The sequence below is a fragment of the Lepidochelys kempii genome, chromosome 6, assembly GCF_965140265.1.
Source record: "Lepidochelys kempii isolate rLepKem1 chromosome 6, rLepKem1.hap2, whole genome shotgun sequence".
Lineage (NCBI taxonomy): Eukaryota > Metazoa > Chordata > Testudines > Cheloniidae > Lepidochelys > Lepidochelys kempii.
In genome coordinates this window covers 43153681-43173457 of record NC_133261.1, presented here as the reverse complement: position 1 = coordinate 43173457, position 19777 = coordinate 43153681, and the positions used below count along the sequence as shown (strand labels likewise).

General features: G+C 39.4%; 1 protein-coding gene across 7 annotated transcripts in view; it reads right to left on the bottom strand.

Annotated features, from left to right (window-relative positions):
* The window catches only part of DCDC1 (doublecortin domain containing 1), a 420020-nt gene that overhangs the window by 232667 nt on the left and 167576 nt on the right, over window positions 1-19777 (bottom strand). For all 7 annotated transcript variants that reach the window (XM_073347762.1, XM_073347765.1, XM_073347767.1 and 4 more), the window contains exon 9: window positions 2059-2151. In XM_073347762.1, the coding sequence (XP_073203863.1) occupies window positions 2059-2151 (93 nt within the window). The remainder of the gene's footprint in view (window positions 1-2058; window positions 2152-19777) is intronic.

The following is a 19777-nucleotide window of genomic DNA, read 5'->3' as shown; positions in this document are numbered from 1 at the left end:
ATCAGGGCCAAACATGACTTATAGAGATATACAAGGCAATTGTAAGACTGCATACAGTGAATTTTCAGCAGTCTACCTAGTCATTTCCTGAGTCTGCGAGGAGTGGAGGAGAGCAGGCACCACTGGGCTGTAACTTCTCCCATGCAGGTGGGCACAGAATGGGCTGGCAGAGCCTTGGCTATACCTTTCAATATGCTGGTATGTGCACAGGAGCTGACACAGAAGGAGAAATAAACTGTGCCAGCAAAGGGGAAGCAGAAACTAGATTGTGGCTTCCCAAATCCTGTCCTGCTCCTGGGGCACAATAGCTGTGTGCTACTTACTCATTTCAGACTGCAGGATTATAAACTTTAGGAAGTTTTAGTGCATGAAACCATGGGAAGGAAATACAAACAAATCAGAGAAACTTTAGGTAGCATTTTCAAATAATAATCTGGGGGTGAAATCCTGGCCCCACTGAAGCTAATGGGAGTTTTACTATTGACTTCCTTGGTGCCAGGATTTCATTCTTGATGTGAAGAGAAAGATCTGGAAGAGAAGATGACATTAAAAGGGAGAGGAAAAGGTTCCATTATGGACACTTCGCCACAGAAGAAGGATGATTAGAAGAAAAAAGAAAACATGACAGATGTGTGGAAAACGTAATGACCAGCTAAGAGTACTACTTATCAGCCATGCATATTTGTAAAGTATAAATTTTCAATGCTGAATAAAGAAAAGTAATGATTAGTCAAAATGATTAGATGAAAATGCTCCTATGTCCTGAAGTTTTGTGTGTTCCTGCCATCGTATGCGCATGAGTCTTTCAAGGGCTATCATTTTAAATAAGTTATTACATGAGTCTTCCATCTTTGGAGATGGACAAGGTTTCCACTTTTCCAAGATTAACTATTTGCATACAGAAAAAGCCCAAGGGAAACAGGATTTTGAAAGATTTCTATGGTCTAATTTTAGCTATGTAAGTCCTAGTACTGTATGAAAATTTCAGACGTTAAAGGAACATCCAAATTTAAATAAAATATGTTCTGTCACGCACATCTCCCCAACTGCATGTCACCTTAGGGCAGACCCAGACCATATGCATCAATGAACCAGGGGCTTTGCAATATTTCCTATATTTATCATCCTCTTTTGTGCCTACCTTAAATGCACATGAGGTGGTTCACTGAATCGTAAGGAGTATTTTTTGTTGAACCAATCAGCTGAGGATTGTTCAATATTATACAGCTAAATTCCTTTGGTTTATAGTTAAAATGAGTCCCAACTCAGCTCCCATGAGGAATTCAATTTATATAGCTAACTGCTGTTGGTTTTATAAGGAAAGAAGTCACAGACATAGGCCTAACATATTTTTCAATACCCAGCTGTTTTACCCAATATGGTGATTACAGAGTTGCAAAAGGATTAGGCCAGAATAGTTGTTCCTGCACATGCATTAATATGAGATACTACCAAGAACATGACTTCTGGAGACTGTGTGTAATTTAGGGCCTCATTTGGTTTTAATGTACCTTCTAGGTTTACCTCAACTAATTTAAGAACTCCTTGTCCTGTCCAGTTTCCACATCATCAATTTATTTCTGATAAGAAGCTTGAGTTAACCTAAAAAAACTAAGTCTTTGTACCGTGGGAGGTGACATTTAAAACAGGATCATATTCATGTTGCCATCATTGGGGATTTTGTCTCAGAAACTTGCAGAACTGTAGAGCTCAGCCCACAGAAAAGAGACTAAGACTTTAATTCTTATTCAATATGTAGCCAAGCAGGAGTATTCCATCTGTGTCTTGATATCATAAAACTGCTTGCTTTAACAGGAAAACGCAGTAGTACATTTTGAGATTAGGAAATCTGAACTCACCAGGTGTACATGGGTAATCAGTATTATAAATGCCTTCTACTAAATCAATAAGTAGCAGATTATTTTTAAAAATCCTCTTCTTTTAGTTATATGCAGGGATTAAAATCAGTTTTATATTCAAATATAAATAATAGCTCTCACTGTCTTTGAAATGTTTTTCCAGGTTTATCAAAATATTTAACTGATATTATTCACTTACTTTTTCTTGCTCTAAATATAATTCCTCTGTTGTCATTGAAAGAATGCCTTTTTCTGTGATTCCCCCTCTCTGACCATCAATTGCAAAATCCATCTGAAAAATGTAAAATCATTTCTTGAAATGTGCATAAAATGTTGTTGATTACAACCCATATTTACAATAGTGAAAACATTTTAACTGTGATACAATCATTCATACACAAGTTCATTCACAAAATATTTATTCTATAGCCATTTGAAAATACAGATTTTATTAACATTATAGGGACAGTTTCAATTTAGAATATATATATGAAAAAACTCACCCTTTAGAATGAATAACCTAACTTTGAATATATGCAATTTTTAATTTTTATATTATAGTTATTTTGAAGTTGGCAAACAGTTTTTAAGATATATCTAATATAGACAATAATAAAATAAGTTGTGTGGTACCTAATACTTTTTAGTCACTCACTACTATATAGCTTGCTTAACAATCACATGTTCTAGCTCTGTGGGTGGGGACTGCTGTTACCACTCCAATGTGATGCTAAGAGAGAAGTGGCCCCAACCCCATATTTCCCTTGGTACAATAGTCTTCTAATGAGATTTCCCCACCCTGCCCCACTCTGGATCACTGTATGAGGACCACAAAGCTTGGACAGAGCACTGTCCCCCCTGCAGGAGCAGATTTCAAACAAATGGTGCAAGTGCACCATCTTTACTTTTGACATTCTCAGATTATCAGTTGTGAGAATTTACTGGGTAAAATCCTGGCCCACTGAAATCAATGCAAGCTTTTCCATTGACTACAGTGGAACCAGCATTTTACCCACTGTTCCACACTTTGGGTGGAATTGTGAATACACATGTTGGAATAAGCTTTACAGCCACACACCCAGAGTCCAAGTCTCTACACAGGAAAAGTGTATGATGGGAACTTGCTACTGGGAGGCCACATTGTCAGATGACTGGGTACTGGTGCATCCATTGGCATTAAAGAGCATAGCTGATAGTAAGACTGGAAGGACTGACGGTGACTGGGTAACTATTCAGGCTACTGTATATGTTAAGGTTGATTAATGATAAAGTACAGTGAAGTTGCGGCCAAAAGCTTTTCACCATAAGCCAAGGTTTTATTCTTGCCACCCACAATGGGCATCAGCACAATTAACTGCACACAAAATGCTATCTTTCACATGATAAAACAGATTGTAGATGCCCTTGTAGCTTTCTGAATACAATAGAGTAAATACTTGGAACCCCAAAAAGAATATGAGTTTTGTAGTAAGACAAAGCTCCATGCCATTATTAAGAAAATGTAAGACAAACATTTGAATGTGTTCAAACTCTTGCTACACTGTTCATAAATATAACATTTAAATACATTTTGCAATACTGTACACAAATAGAAATCAAATAAGAAATATGTAAAGCAAAAGTTGAATCAAGAGAGAGCATTTTCACTTTGAAAAATTATGCAGCGTTAATAGCGTCTCCTTCAAGTATCCAGACATAATGATAATATGCCCATTTTTTCTTTTAGGGCACAATTCTCCTGTCAGCTTTGCCTAGCGCAGCTCTGCTTTTGGCATAATTTAAATGGAAGACACATAACAGGTCTCACTTGTTCAGACTGCATTAAATCTTTTTCTGTTCTGTTCAGGTTCTTGTATCATGCCCATCACCATAGAGTCAAGTGCCTGCTGTTTGAAAAATATTTTGTATATTAGGCATCATTTCATATAGACAACAGGTGGGTGCCTTCCAATAAGATTAAAGAGAGGTATAATTTGTCCAACAGAACAATTTTGTCCAAGAGAGTTAACTACATATGTCTTTCAAAGATTAGAAACACTTCAAAATGTTGGTGTGCCAGTTAAAAGTTAGAAAGACAATTTCCCCTTCAGTGCTAAACCTAGGCACCATTCACAGTAAATCTGTGTATCATCAAATATTATACATGTACTAAATATGGGAAGGACAAAAACCAAGAAGCTCTACAAGCTGCAGTTCAGAGAGTTCCTGTGGAGGTGGAGTTATAGCGCTGGATCTACATAGTTCTACCGGACTAAGTCAATACTGATCCATTGATTTCCATGGAACTACACCAATTTACTCCAGCCGAGGTTGTGGCCCATGGTTTTCAATCCAAAAATGAGGCAAAGCTTCATATGTGTGGATATCGCAAGATTCACAGGGAAATCCTAAAAAGTGCCAGGCAACCCATGCAGAGAACCAGACTTTACCCTTTGCCAGCAAAACTCATTCAAGAGACATGCTGTCACGGTCTCCTGATCCATAACCCAAAGTGGGTTGATGGCATAAAGCAAGACCCTATAGATAACAAAGTAAGCACTAATTTCTACAGGAAATTCCTAATGGGTTTACAGACAGGTGATGGCACAAAAGTGGCTCTTCCCTTACCCATCTCCTTCTGCTTAGGAATGTCCTTTCACAACCCATATGAGACTGATTACTGATGTTCATGTGGAGGACCTTTCACTGAACTGGGGAAGGGGAATTATATATTACTTTGAGCTTCCTGCCTCAAAAAGCTTGTTTACACTAGGGACTTTTAAAACACTGTCCACTAATTTTGGCTCATTTCCACCCAGGTCAGCAAGATTGGTAGCATTAATGTACATGGATCGCCAGCTGCTGCCATCATTTATGTACTATGCCAGTCAGACTGACATTGATCAGGAGATATATTGCCGATGCCCCATCTGCACTGGGCTCCCAGAATTGATAACCCAGGTGGAAGTGAATTGGTATTAACCTGGATGTCTAGAATAGACAGGGGCCATACATAATTGTGTCATTGGAATAGGATTTCTTCTTTCATTCATCTGTACCATGCAGTGGGAAATTATATGACCTCAACTCTGTACATATACTTTTGCTAATTTTCCTCTCTTCATAGAATCTCAGAGTTAGAAGGAACCTCAGGAGGTCATCTAGTCCAACCCCCTGGTCAAACCAGGACCAATCCCCAATTTTTGCCCTGATCCCTAAATGGCCCCCTCAAGTATTGAACTCACAATCCTGGGTTTAGCAGGCCAATGCTCAAACCACTGAGCTATCCCTCCCCCCAAATTCTTACACAAACAATAGCATGGTGGTTTGTTAATAAAGGATTTAAAGAAAGGTTAGAGAGGGACAGAAAAGAGAAACTGAAAACAGAGTGAGAAAAGAGAGAAAAGAAAAAAAGGAGTCAGAATTGAGAGGGAAAGAAATAGAAAGTAGTCAAAACCAAAAGAAAAGAAGAGACAGCAAAGAAGAGTATAATAAAAGAAGCAGAAGATGGAAAAGAAAAGAAAATAAACTAAGAGAAAAAATAGTTAAGGTATGAAGAATTGAAACAATTTATTTGGACAAAAAATGAAAGAGAAAGAATGAAAGAAAAGAAGTACAGGGAAAGAGAGCACAAAGATGATGGAAAGAATACAAAACAAGGAAAAAAGTAAAAAGCAAACAGCAAGGCAGAGAGTACAAGTACCAAAATCAGCAAATTTGATGGACATAGAATCATAGAATATCAGGGTTGGAAGGGACCCCAGAAGGTCATCTAGTCCAACCCCCTGCTCGAAGCAATTCACATTGGTCAGGCTCCCTAGGTTTTCTGAAAATTTTAAGCATCTGGATAAACAGGTAACCTACCCTTTCTTAAAATCATGTGGGAAAAGCTTTTAAAAATACAATGCAATGGACATAATTTTCTGCCATCTTGTATCTTGTGTAATTATTTACCACTCTGCAGAGTATATGCAGTGCTGTATTAAAATGCTATCATTCTGATCTGGTAATATTTTACATTCACTTTGCACAAGTGTAACTGAATACATAGATGCAACCCCATAGCAAATTCGGCCTAATGTGCAATTAAAGGCTAGTTCTGGCTATTTTACAAACGTGTTCACTTTTAATAAATTCTTATAATCTTTTCCTTGTTTCTTTGTAAGATGCATCCCAGACATAATTTCTCCACAAATTATTGAGGAGAATGGGTTCTTAACTTCCCATGGAGGGTATGCAGCTAGTAAAGCATAGAGTTCAGTATAGCATAAAGTGAGCTATGCTTTCTGATCATACAGAAATTGTTCCTCCAGCATAGCAGCTGTACAAGCCAACTTTTTAGGTGCTACATATAAACATTTTAATGAAAGAAGATAGCAAATGCTTGTTTACATTTAAAATATGTAAAGTAGGACCGAAGAAAGCTAACTTTTTTACAGAGAAAACAAAACAAAAACCCTTGAGAGATAACAAAAGGGTGGATTAATCAATTCTCCTTTCAACAGATGGGCATAAAGAATTCATGGAAAATGTTTGTGTTTTGAGCAGTAGAATATAACAGAATGTATAGCTGGACATTTTATAATTATAGTTATGAGATGACAAATGGATCAATAATTATATATTCAAAATACAAAAGGGTTTTAACTAAATGTTCATACTTTGCTCAAATATTATAAAATATCTAATTAACCTGCATGTAGAGCGCATAGCCAATTTATAGTCTCAAGATCTCACCATAAGAAAAGCTTATGCCCATTAAATTTAAAATATTAACATTTGTAACCAATTAGCACATAGCTACTGTTCAAATAAGTAATCTGAATTATGTTTTACATGCAGATAAATATAAATAATACAATTTAACATAAAAACTGTGGCAATCAGCCTTCAGATATATATATTGACAAGATTACCCAATGCCCTATTACTATACAAAAGAGTGGGACAAATTACTTATTTATATATACAAAACATGCTTATAAAGGCCAGCTGCAGGTATTTTTTGGAAAGTGCATTTTAATAAGGTCCTATTCAGTAGGGGAACAAATGGGGGAAAAGTAGTTTGCACTACAGAGTTTAGTGCAAGAGCTCTCTCTTTTTCTAACAACGAAATCAATCATTTGTCCAGACTGTGGGGAGTCAGAGTTAGTTACTGAAAAGAGCTCCATATATAAACAAGTCAATAACTCATTGTGTGTTATTGTTGGGCTGAAGAAGTCTCCTTTCAAAAAGCTGCCCCTGCTTCTCTGAGAATGAATGTCACTGTATTCAGAGAGTGGGAGAGGGATCTTTTGTTTCTAGCTATTGCTGGCTGCCATTTATGTATGGGAAAAGAGAAGTAGCTGCTAGTTGAAAAACCATACCATAACTATTGCACAATTCTACATTATGGCTGTCCCAGAAAAGACCTTATTTTTGTAAATATACTTCTGTTAAAGACTTTACAAGTTTGCTTGAGCTTCTGAAATCTTTATTAATATTCCATATATAATTATTTTCACTTTATAAAGAAGAAAATGACAATAGAAATTAGTGATGACAAACTATTTAATAACTTAATTTTATCTGAATGTGAATAATTAAAGCAATTAACCAATTCTGTTTGATAACTATAGTTACTCAACATATGTGCTATAGATAACTATATTTAGTAATTTAATAGTAGTATATAAGTAAGCTTTGATCTTTATTATATTCTGTGTTTCTTGTAATAATTAAAAGATTATAAAACAATAGTAACTAAATCATCTCCATTCAGATTTGGGGAAAAATGAGAAGTGCAGCATTATTGTAGTTCAAGCTGCAATAGTTAAGCTTGATTCCTTGATCTCCAACAGTATAGCTTCCAAAAAGTGTCAGTGTTCTAGCCTGATAATTTACAGGACCATAGGCCCCAATCCTGCAAACAAACAAGTGATATACATTCCACAAGTAAGCACATGTATTGAATTCAGTGAGATTGCTTGGATCAGTACAGTTACTCACATGTGCGTGTTTGCAAGAGCATAGTGTAATTAGGTTCCTACTGATCACTAGTGCGCCTCCTTGCCTCTAGGTCTAGGAATGTAGCTTTCGCTGCATAGGGTGTCCCCTTGCTCTTCATCGCTCACTTTGCTATAGTCTTTCTTCTGATAACTTGGCCCTCCAGCTAGGTCACCCTTTAGTCCACCAGTACTTTGGTTATGAAGGACAAAAGGACAATTGTCCAAATGCCATCTCCAAATGGTGTTCAGTCCCAGTTTGAGGCTCTATGCCACTATAACAATGGCTGGTAGGGCAACATGGGCTCACCCGCTAAGCTGGGTTCCAGCCCAGGGACCCTACAACCAGCAATGCAGTCCTGTTGCTGTTTCCCAGTGCTCCTTTCTACCAAGTCTCTCTATTTTCTCTTTCTCTTGGATTTTCCATGGAAGCTTACTTTACTCCCTGCTCCTACCTTCACCGCTCCTACCTTCTTGCCAGATTCCTTACTCCGGGGCAGGCTCTCCCCCTGGGACTTTGTGCTTGTCCCTGCTGACCTCCCTCATCCTAGGGACTGACTGCAAAATTCTTCCCCTGAAGATCCTCTCTTTGCCTTGGTCTACATTAGGGGGAGGAGGGGAATTGATCTAAGTTACGCAACTTCAGCTACGTGAATAACGTAGCTGAAGTAGACGTATTTAGATCGACTTACTTTGGTGTCTCCACCATGGTGAGTCGACTGCTGCTGCTTGCCCGTCGACTCTGCCTACACTGTCGTGGTGCTGGAGTACAGGAGTCGATGGGAGAGCACTCGGGGGGCGGGGTTGATTTATCGCGTCTAGACTAGATGCGATAAATCAATCCCCACTGGATCGATCGCTGCCCGCCGATCCAGTGGGTAGTGAAGACAAACCCCTTGTCTTTGTTTTTTGGCACAACATATGAGGCTATGACCACCATTTTCTTCATTCACTTTTAGCCATTTTTTTAAAAAAAGTCCTTTCACTTAGTCTAGTATCCTTAAGGTAATGCAACATTTTCCTGATATTCTCACTAGTCCCTTTACGGAAACATCTTTGATCCAAGCTGACTCAATTTTTCATAAAAGAACTTTGTTTCCATAGAATATTGTCCACAATGCCACAGATCATGATCAACAGTTTATTTGGTTTTGCACACATTATACAACCTATCTTTATGTATTTTAATAAGTTTAATTTATCATTTAAGGCACAATGATCTGCTAACACTATAAAAATGACTACTAGACTCTTTGTATCTGACTATGGAGAATAGTATTATCTTCAGTTTTTGAGCATACATCATAAAATCTTCATCCTTTTGTTTCCTTAGTCCGTAGTTCTTGGCATTCCTTCACAAGCTCCTTTCATTCACAAGCTCCTTCATGACTACACTTGTCTACTTAAGGATATCTTATTATCCACTTCCTCATTTTTTAGAGCTTGTTTTTTGCTGCTTTGTCAGCCACCTCATTTCCAGGTATGCTGATATGTGCCATAATCTACTATTCGCAAAAAGAAAAGGAGTACTTGTGGCACCTTAGAGACTAACCAATTTATTAGAGCATAAGCTTTCGTGAGCTACAGCTCACTTCATCAGATGCATATCGTGGAAACTGCAGCAGACTTTATATATACAGAGAGAATATGAACCAATACCTCCTCCCACCCCACTGTCCTGCTGGTAAAAGCTATTACCAGCAGGACAGTGGGGTGGGAGGAGGTATTGGTTCATATTCTCTCTGTATATATAAAGTCTGCTGCAGTTTCCACGATATGCATCTGATGAAGTGAGCTGTAGCTCACGAAAGCTTATGCTCTAATAAATTGGTTAGTCTCTAAGGTGCCACAAGTACTCCTTTTCTTTTTGCGAATACAGACTAACACGGCTGTTACTCTGAAACCCATAATCTACTATTGTTACACAGATACCTACTTGAATTATTTCTGTAGTTAGGAATATTATTTCACTGTTTGTGTCATTTTTTCTTCCTGAAGTCCCTGATCTGATTGTCATAATGCCTGACAAGGCATCAAATAAAATTACAGCTGCAGCTGGTCACACATCTCGTACTCAGGCTAATGCGAACATTATCCCTATTAGTTCAGCCATTAGAACGGTCACATAATTCAGTAGCCTTTTAGATTTTTGGACTGGGATGACAGAAGGCTGTTCCTACTCCACCCAGGCTGTCATCTTTTGATCCGTCTGTATAGACTTGACTAAGCCAGCCCCATTTTTCATAAATTAATTCAGAAATTGTATTGGTCATAATGTGTAGTATTTTCATTCCCTTGGTTTTTTTCATACTATTCCAAATCCACAAATGGGAGAAATAACTGTCCAGCTGTAATTTGATTTCCCATGACTAAAAATTTTTAGCGCTCTCAATTTTTCATTTAAATATATCTCCTTTGCCTATTCTTTCCCTGATCGTATGAGGAAGTCTGTGGCAATCCATCACATTTTGTCTATTAATTTCTCAGCAATCCTCATAAATCCATTGTATACTTCTATTTTCATTATTCCTTTTACCTTTGCCCAAAAGATTAGATCTAATAGTTCCATCCTTAGGTTTATAGGTGCTTCTCCAGTGGCTATTTGCAGCACACATTGATGTTACCACCATTGCACCACATGTCAATCATAGAGCTTGGGCCTGGAACAGTTCCAAGTTTCTAACAGGTTTCAGAGTAGCAGCCGTGTTAGTCTTTATTCGCAAAAAGAAAAGGAGTACTTGTGGCACCTTAGAGACTAACAAATTTATTTGAGCATAAGCTTTCGTGAGCTACAGCTCACTTCATCAGATGCATTCAGTGGTTTTTGAAGCTGAACCAAAAGCTTGTCATCTATAGTCTAAAACTGGTCTTATCAATGCATTATATATCATCTATACCTTATCTGCATCCCATTTGTATCCAGCTATACTACTAAGTAATTTAATTCTACTTTTACAATTTTTATGATATCATCTATGCAATCTTTCCAAGTTAATTTATTATCAATTAATTTATTATTATCATAGGAACATAAATTATTGAACTATCTTAATTTTTTCACCATAAAGAAATAAGTCCCAGCCTTCCCTAATTTTCTTCCTAATTAAAAGCATTCCCTTAGTTTTTGCATATGAGCATTTAAATCCCCCAAACATTTTCCCACTTGGAAATTCTCTGGAGTGCCTAATTTGTCTTTTCCTCAGCTACTTTAAGTCTTTTATGCTTAGTCCATATAGCACAGTTGTCTGCAAAGAAGGAAATGCCTATTCCTGTCTGCACACTTTCCAAGGGGTCATTTATCATAATGGAAAACAAAGTAGGGCTGACAATACTCCTTTGTGGAATTCCATTTTCAAGCTTGTAGGTTTTTAATAAAGTTATTCCCACTCTGATTTATATAGTTGTCACTTAAAAAGTCCCTTATCCACCAAAACATTCTCCCTTTTATTCCAATTTTAGCTAGTTTATATAGCAGGCCTTCCCTCCATAGCATGTCATATGCTTTTTCAATGTCAAGGAAAACTGTTATCATAAAGTTCTTAGTCCTTATGCTTTTTGTACCTCTGTTTCCAGTCCCTATATCAGGGGTGGCCAACCTGAGCCTGAGAAGGAGCCATAATTTACCAATGTGCATTGCCAAAGAGCCAGAGTAACACATTAGCAGCCTCCCGCATCAGCTTCCCCCCTGCCCCCAGTGTCTCCCACCCGACAGCAGCACCACCATTCAACACCTAACCCTACATCCCTGCACCTCCTGCCCGCTGTGATCAGCTGTTTAGTGGTATGCAGGAGGCTCGGGAGGTGGGGGGGGAGGGGAGGAGGAGGAGCAAGGGCGCAGCAGACTCAGGGGAAGGAGTAGAATGGGGCTGGGGCCTGGGGAAGAGCCAGGGGTTGAGCAGTGAGCACCCTGTAGCACATTGGAAAGTTGGCGCCTGTAGCTCGTGCCCCAGAGTTGGCGCCTATGCAAGGAGCCGCATATTAACCTCTGAAGAGCCGCATGTGGCTCTGGAGCCAGAGATTGGCCACCCCTGCCCTATATGGTCAACTGTACATCTTCCTTTTCTGAAGCCACTTTGTATCTCAGTTATAATATCATTTTTCTCCAAGTATTCCACTAGTCTTACATTTATCATATTTTCCATGGTTTTCCTCACACATTATGTGAGAGCAATAGGCCTATAAACATCAGGTCTTGTATGTACCTTGCCTGGTTTCCTAATTAGTATCACCAATTCCTGTTTTTATTCCATTGGCAGCAGCCCTCCCCGCTCATCCTCTTCCCCCACCCCCATATATAATTATGTGACCACAATAGCATCTTTAGATTCCCTTCTGACAAGTGTGGAAGCATTTCATTACTTATGTTATCTTTACCTGGTGATATATTTTTCCTTGTTCTATTGGCTGCAATAAGCTCCTGCATACTACAATTTTTGTTTAACATATCATGAGTATATTCTCTCCAGCCATTTAATAGCTCACAGCTTTCCTCAATAAACCTCCTTTTTCCCCCCACTCATAAAACTCACTGCTTTGATTCATATTACTACTGACTTTTGGAATTCTTTTGCAAAAATGTCTGCCTTTCCTAAGTTAGAGACCTCAATTTCATTGTTTACAATATGTTCAGGTACACATTTACTTTTACTTCAAATTTCATTCATTCTTGGAATTTGCTTATATATTTCTTAAAGCTCTGAATATTTGTTCAATTTCCTACAGAAATTTCTCCAACTTCATTTTTTTGTCTTTCTGTTAATCCTTTGTGCCACCATCAAAGCATTATATATTTTATAAAAGTAATTAGGTCTTTACTATTAATTGTGTATCTTGCTTGCTTATATGCCTTATTTCTTTCATTGATTGTTAATTTGCAATCCTCATTCCACCAGGGAACTGGATTTCTAAGTCACTAAGTCAGGGACAATTTGATGTTTTGTTGATGACCAGATCAAGTCAATTGGTCCTGCTTTGAGCAGGGGGTTGGACTAGATGACCTCCTGAGGTCCCTTCCAACCCTGATATTCTATGATTCTATGAAGTGCTGCTATAATTCCTTTTATTATGTTGTTATAGAATTCTTCTATGTTCTCAGTTGTATAGTTACTACATAAATATTCATCAAATTGAATCTTGAAAATGTCCCCAATCAGCTTTTCAGAAATTTCAGCAAGGGACTCTTCTTGTGTTTTCGACATTTCCTTGGCCTTGGTACTCAATAAGCGTAGAGAAGTGATCACTTCCCATTTCAGTCTTTATGAATTTCCCAGATGCATTTACTAGCTCTATTATTTGTTCCAATTCCCAAATCCAAAACAGAAAAAGATCCATCCACTGAATTAAATCTAGTAGGTGCACCTGTATTCAATATAATCAGGTTATACATGTCAATAAATTGTTCTAAACATTTACCATTTTGATCAATTTTCTTATTTCACCATAGCTCATTGTGACTACTAAAGTCTCCACAAATTATGAATGGATTTTTGATATTATTAACTAGTGTTCCTAATTCTAAAATAACTAATTTTTACGTGCATTATAAACATTATAAATCTGTATGTAAGTGTTTTTGTTCTGTATGGGAATCTCAACAGCATGATATTCAAAACTTAAGTTTCTGTACATCGACATAACCAAATTCTTCTTTTATAAATATAACTTTAAAATGAAGCTTTTCTCATTTTAAATTGTTTAAATATTCCTCATATTGATACATCAAGAGACTGAAAAACTGAGCTATAAAGAGCCTGATTCAACAGTAAGCAGAAACACCTGTCTCATGCATCAGGGAAGACAGACAGAGTCCATACTGGGGGACTAGCATGGGCTATGAAGTGCAGAGGCTTGATGGATGTTTCACTAAACCAAGCCCATATGAATTCATCAAAAAAAAATACTGGGATTGAATAGTAATCTGTTAAATTTATAAACTACTGAAAACCTACAATACTATTCATAACATCATAACAAATTCCTTGAACCATAAAAAACTCTGAAAGGAAAAAAACAACCATTTTTTTCTATTAAAAATCGTCATTAATATTAGCATGAACTTATTACATTTAATTTCAGCAAAAAGACTGACCCACAAAATCCCTTCAAATAGTTTCAGAGGGGAGAAAAAGATGCATCTGCAGAATCCCACATATTTACAGCAAATGGGCATTTGCAAATATAGAACAAAATATGCTATTATTTGATTGTACAAATGCCTTCACATATTTCCAAGTTCACCTACTGAGCCCTGTTTGATATTGTAGCCTTTATTATCTATAGTATGGGATGGAATGTAAAAAATTTCAGAATTAGGGTTAAGGTTACTAGTTAACCTTGGGATTTCCTCTGAGACCTTTTCCACTCATCTTATCCAGAACATCCAGTTCTGGAAGAACCTTTTATCCAGTTCTATGGAATCCAAAAAACTGAGTTTGAATCCAAACTTGTCAATGATGTTTCTTTACTGGAATTTCATAAAGCTACACCTGAGGTGATCAGGGAACTCCAAACTACATAATTATAAATCAGATTATATATATAATATATACATGTTTGTTTTAGAATATATGTATATATATACATATATTCTAAAACAAACATGTGCACATTTCATTCTACATTGTATCACATGCTTTATGATTGGTTTACTAATTTTATGAACCAATCCCTGTATAGACCATGACTTATTCATGAGATACAAAGTGTGCTAGTAAGCAAAACTGCAGCTACAAGCTTATCACACATTACTCTTCTTACTATTTCTTTATCTACTAGCTACATATTATTTACAAGGCCACTTGTGAATTCACGCTTTGTCCATTGTTAACCTCTGTTTCCTTACTTCTGTTTTCTTTCACTGTTCATGTAAGGCCTAAAGTTAGCTGGATCTATCTGGCAAATATCCAACCAATATATATAAAATGTAACTTTCAACAAACTAAATACATACAGATACATAAAGTATTAAGCTGCTTCTATATAGTGTGCATTTACCCAATAATGTGTGTAACCTTTCAAGGGCGGGGGAACTATTTTGCAAATATTGACACAGTCAAATGTATTCATAGACAACAATACTAAAATATACTGACATTTATGGTTGTGATACATTTCTTGATTACCTTATTATCTACAGTATACAGATTGTTTTTCTCGGTTTTGACATTGTATTGGTAGAAGCCTTAATATCAAAAGCAACTAATTGTAAGTAAAACTCAGATTACAAAAACAAGAGTCTTGTATAATTAAAAGAGAAAAATATAATCAAAATAATATATATAAAAACTGGACCAGATCCTAAACTGAGCCTGAGTTCTGCTCAGTAAGGAGGTAGGAAGAAAGGCTGTTTTCCATTCCATGATCATAGTAGCAGCTGAGGGCTAGTTTCATCATAAGCTACTCTAACTTGCGTTGGCTGAAAGGCTTCTCTAGGGATTGTTGCACTGACCCAGGATTTTCAGAGTACACCACTCTTCGGCAATGCCCACTTTTGTCTCCAACCCATCTCCCATACTGGTGGATGGCAGGGTCAGGAGGCATAGAGCTCTGCCATTCAGCTCATATTAATGGGCTGAATAGCACACTGAGGCCTGGTTTGATGAAGTAGTTTATTGATATCAGCAACAACTTCTTTTTAGCACAGATTCTTTTGCCCACTAAAATGTAGAAAAAGATTCTGAGAGTAGAAGACCCATTTGGTAAAAATGACCATTGAAGAACTGAATAGCAAATTAATCTCCTAAAAGTAACAGCAACAAAAGCCCAGACTTTATTTAAAAACACTGTCAGAGGCTTACTATGCACCATGCAGCAGTATTTAGAGGAAGTACTAAGGTTGTTCTAAGTCGGACCACTAGCATTGGGCCTTTAATGGAACCACCATCAGCGAAGGATTGGCATAGCCATGGCATTTCCCTGTCACCAACGTTCCCCATATTCTGGGAGAGAGGAAGGCAATGGCAAAGCCCTGGCAGTGGTACAGATGCACCAGCAAGCAGATTCCCCTCTGACAGGTTAATTCTCTGCTTGGTGTTTAAATTCAGATTACAGCTCCTCTGCATTTTCAGATTGGTGCAAAGAAACTATAACACAATAATTTTAGCCCAGAGACAATGCAGGACCACCTATGATCCTTATAAATATACAGTGAATCAGACGACACAAAAATTGCAGGAGAGGTAAATAACGAAGAGGATAGGTCCCTGATTTTAAAGCAACCTGGATCCTTTGTTAAATTGAGTGGAAGCAAACAATGTGCAATATTTTAATATGGCTAAATGTATGTAGGAACAAAAAATGTAGGCCACACTTACAGGATGAGGTACTCTATCATGGGAAGCAGTGACTCTGAAAAGAAATTGGGGGTCGTGGTAGATAATCAGCTGAATATGAGCTCACAGTGTGATGCTGTGGCCAAAAGACCTAATGCGCTCTTCGGATGCATAATCCGGGGAATCTTGAATAGGAGTAGAGCAGTTATTTTACCTCTCTACTGGGCACTAGTGCAACTGCTGCTGGAATACTGTGTCCAGTTCTGATGCCAACCATTCAAGAAGGATGCTGATAAATTGGAGAGGGTTCAGAGGAGAGCCATGAGAATGATTAAAGGATTAGTAAACATGTTTTATAGTGATTGATCTCTTTGAGTCTAATAGGTGACTTGATTACAGTCTGTAAGTATCTACCTGAGGAATAAATATTTAATCATGGACTCTTCAATCTAGAACAGAAAGGTATAACAAAATACAATGACTGGAAGCTGAAGCTAGTCAAATTTATAGTGGAAATAAGGCATAAGGTTTTAACAGTGAGGATAATTAATCACTAGAACAATTTTTCTCCATCACAGTTCTCCTTCACTGACAATTTTTAAATCAAGATTGAATGTTTTCTAAAAGATATACTCTACAAATTATTTTGGGTAAATTCTATGGCCTGTGTTATACAGGATGTCAGATTAGATGATCACAATGGTCCCTTCTGCATTGCAATCTATTAAAACCACCATCTCACAGGAAGCTATTGATATTGTATAAGTGTGTAAAACAAGTGGCCTCCTCCCAAGCACCACTTCAGGGCCTCGTGGCAGCCCTGCAAGCAGAGGTGGATTAAGGTCTCCTGGGGCCCTGAGCTGGAGCAAGTGAGGGCGCCCCAATGCTGGAACCATGAACCCACCCCATCCCTTCCACCTACAGCTCTGTCCATGGCCCCACCCCATTCTGCTCCTTCCCCCTTCCCCCACCCCATTCCATCCCTGGCCCTGCACTGTTCCACCTCTTCCCTGCAGCTCTCCCCCATTCTGCCCACGACCCTGCCCCATTCCACCCCTTCCCCTGTGGCCCCATCCCCCGCTTGCTCCTTTTCACCACCCCTCATTGCCGTCCTGAGACTAGAGAAGCTCTGTGCCCCCATCGTAGCCCCGGGGCCGTGGCAGGGAGTGCAAACTTCTCCAGCTCCAGGGCCACAGCAGGGGGAGATTTTTCAAGGGGCCCCAAATTAGCCAGGGTCAGTAATCCACCACTGCCTGCAAGTGGCCCCTCACATCAGTTTCCCTTTTGGGTTCCCAGTAACTCCACGCCAGCTTATCCTCTTGTCCACTAACATAGTTTATTAAACAAAACAAATGCAAATTTCCATAACAAAAGTCCCAAAAGATAGTCCATATTACTGCCAGTGCATATAGTCCTTAAAACCTGGCTTTCTTCTCAACATAGAAGCAACATGTGTCTCAACATGTGTCTTTGCCACATTGGACTCTTTGTTTGTCCTCTTCAGTCCCTGTACCAGGACAGCCAACTCATGTCAGAAGTAAGGCCCTAAGCTGCACCTGCTCAATACTTCTGATGCCCTAATGAGCCAGCTAGGCGGCCTGCTTGGCCATCCTGCCTGATTGGCTCAGGAAGCCACCAGGCCAGGTTTTTAACCTAGCAGCAGCAGCTTGCTGACTGTTCAACACCCAGAGACTCTCTGCCTCTACTATTGGCGCCTGTGCTGCCCCTTCCCCCAATCCTTGTACCACCCCTTTTCCTTGAGACCCCGCCCTCACCACCCCTTCCACACTGAGGCCCTGCCCCCATGCTGCCCCATACCCAAGGTCCTGCCCCCACACTGCTCCTTCCCTTGATGCTCTGCCCCTGCACTGCTCCTTTTCCCCAAGCCCCGCCCCATGCTGCCTCTTTCCCCCAAGACCCCACCCCGCACTCAGTCCTCTCCGCTCCGCCTCCCCCGTTGCTCACCCTTATCTGGTAAAAAATTATGGAGCCATGGCCCCCTGGCTGCCCCATTCTGCCCCTGCCTCCCTATGCTCGTCTCCCCAAGTCCTGCTCCTGTTAATCTTCTACCACTCCAGCACAGGTACTACCCTGCACCCAGCCTCATTCCCATCTTGTTCCAGCCATGCTCCTGTCTCAGAATCAGCCCTTCTCCTGCCTTCCTTGACTCCTGGTAATCCAGTTCCAACCCTTGGCTCTGGCATTGAGACTCCGACCACTAGGCCTCCCTCCCGCTCCAACTACTAAGCCTGACCACCTATGACCCAGTCTGCTGAAAAACCCCAGCCCTTTCTTTTGGAATGCAATTCTGCTCTTCCCATGGAAACTCCCAGAGTCTCTCTTCTGGAAGCATCCTTGCTGGGGAGCATCCCTCACTCCCCCTGTACCTTTCACTGTTCCTGGGGGTCCAGCTCTCCTGCAAGGAGACATCAGCAGGTAAACTGCTCTGCTGCCCCCACTTCCTTCAGTTCTTTCTGGTCCTGAGAGCCAGCAGGCATCTATTTCTGCTGCTGCTCCTGCCTTCAGCCTTCTCTGACCCAGGCTCTCTGTCTTGAGGAGCTCAGCCAGTAAACCCCTCTTATACCACTATATAAATCAATGGTACAACCACACCTTGCATACTTCATGCAGGTCTGATTGCCCCATCTCAAAAAAGATATATTAGAATAGGACAAAGGACAGAGAAGGGCAACAAAAGTGATTAGGAGTATGAAACAGCTTCCATATGAGGAGAAATTAAAAAGATTGGGACTGTTCAGCTTAGAAAAGAGACAACTAAGAGAGGGATATGCTAGAGGTCTGTAAAATGATAAATGGTGTGGCGAAAGCGAATGCTTACCCCTTCACATAACACAAGAAACAGAATTCACTCAATGAAATTAATAGGCAGCAGGTTTAAAACAAAGTATTTCTTCATACAATGTACAAACAACCTGGGAAACTCATCACTGGCAGATGTTGTGAAGGCTAAAAGTATAACTGGGTTCAAAAAACAATTAGATCAGTTCATAGAGGATAGGCCAAAATGGCCAGGGATGGAACCCTGTGCTCTGGATGTCCCTAATCCTCCAACTGCCTGAAGCTGGGACTGGACAACAGGGGATGAATCACTCAAAATTGCCCTGTTCTGTTCATTCTCTCTGAAGCATCTGGCACCGGCCACTATCCGAGATTGGGTACTGGGATAAATGGACCATTGGTCTAACCTAGTATAGCCATTCTTATGTTCTAGGCCTGTTATAGACCCCAGATGCTACCCCACCCTCTGAATTGGCTCAACTGGAAGAATCTGGACTTGAATAGGAAAGCTTAGCTCAGCTTTGTTTAATGTGACAGATGCTCTGGGTATATCTACACCATAATGTAAGCCCAGGGTTAGTGGGACTTGAGTCAGCTGGTCCATGTTAGGGAACCCTGGGGTTGAGTATCTACATTGTATTTTAACCCTATATTAAGGCTTTTCTAACCTGTGCTCAAATTTAGGGCTCTGGCATCCACATTGCAGTGCTCAGACCCAAGTCAAAGTAACTATATCCCAGAGTCCCTAGTGCCCCCCTGAAATGTGGCTGCTCTAGCCATAGGACCTTGGTGCACTGTGGGAAAACTTTATTGCCTGCCCTGCACTTTACCAGGAAGCAGCTCACTTTGCAAAAGGGCTTGCTCAGTTTGCTCTCCATTGCAAACC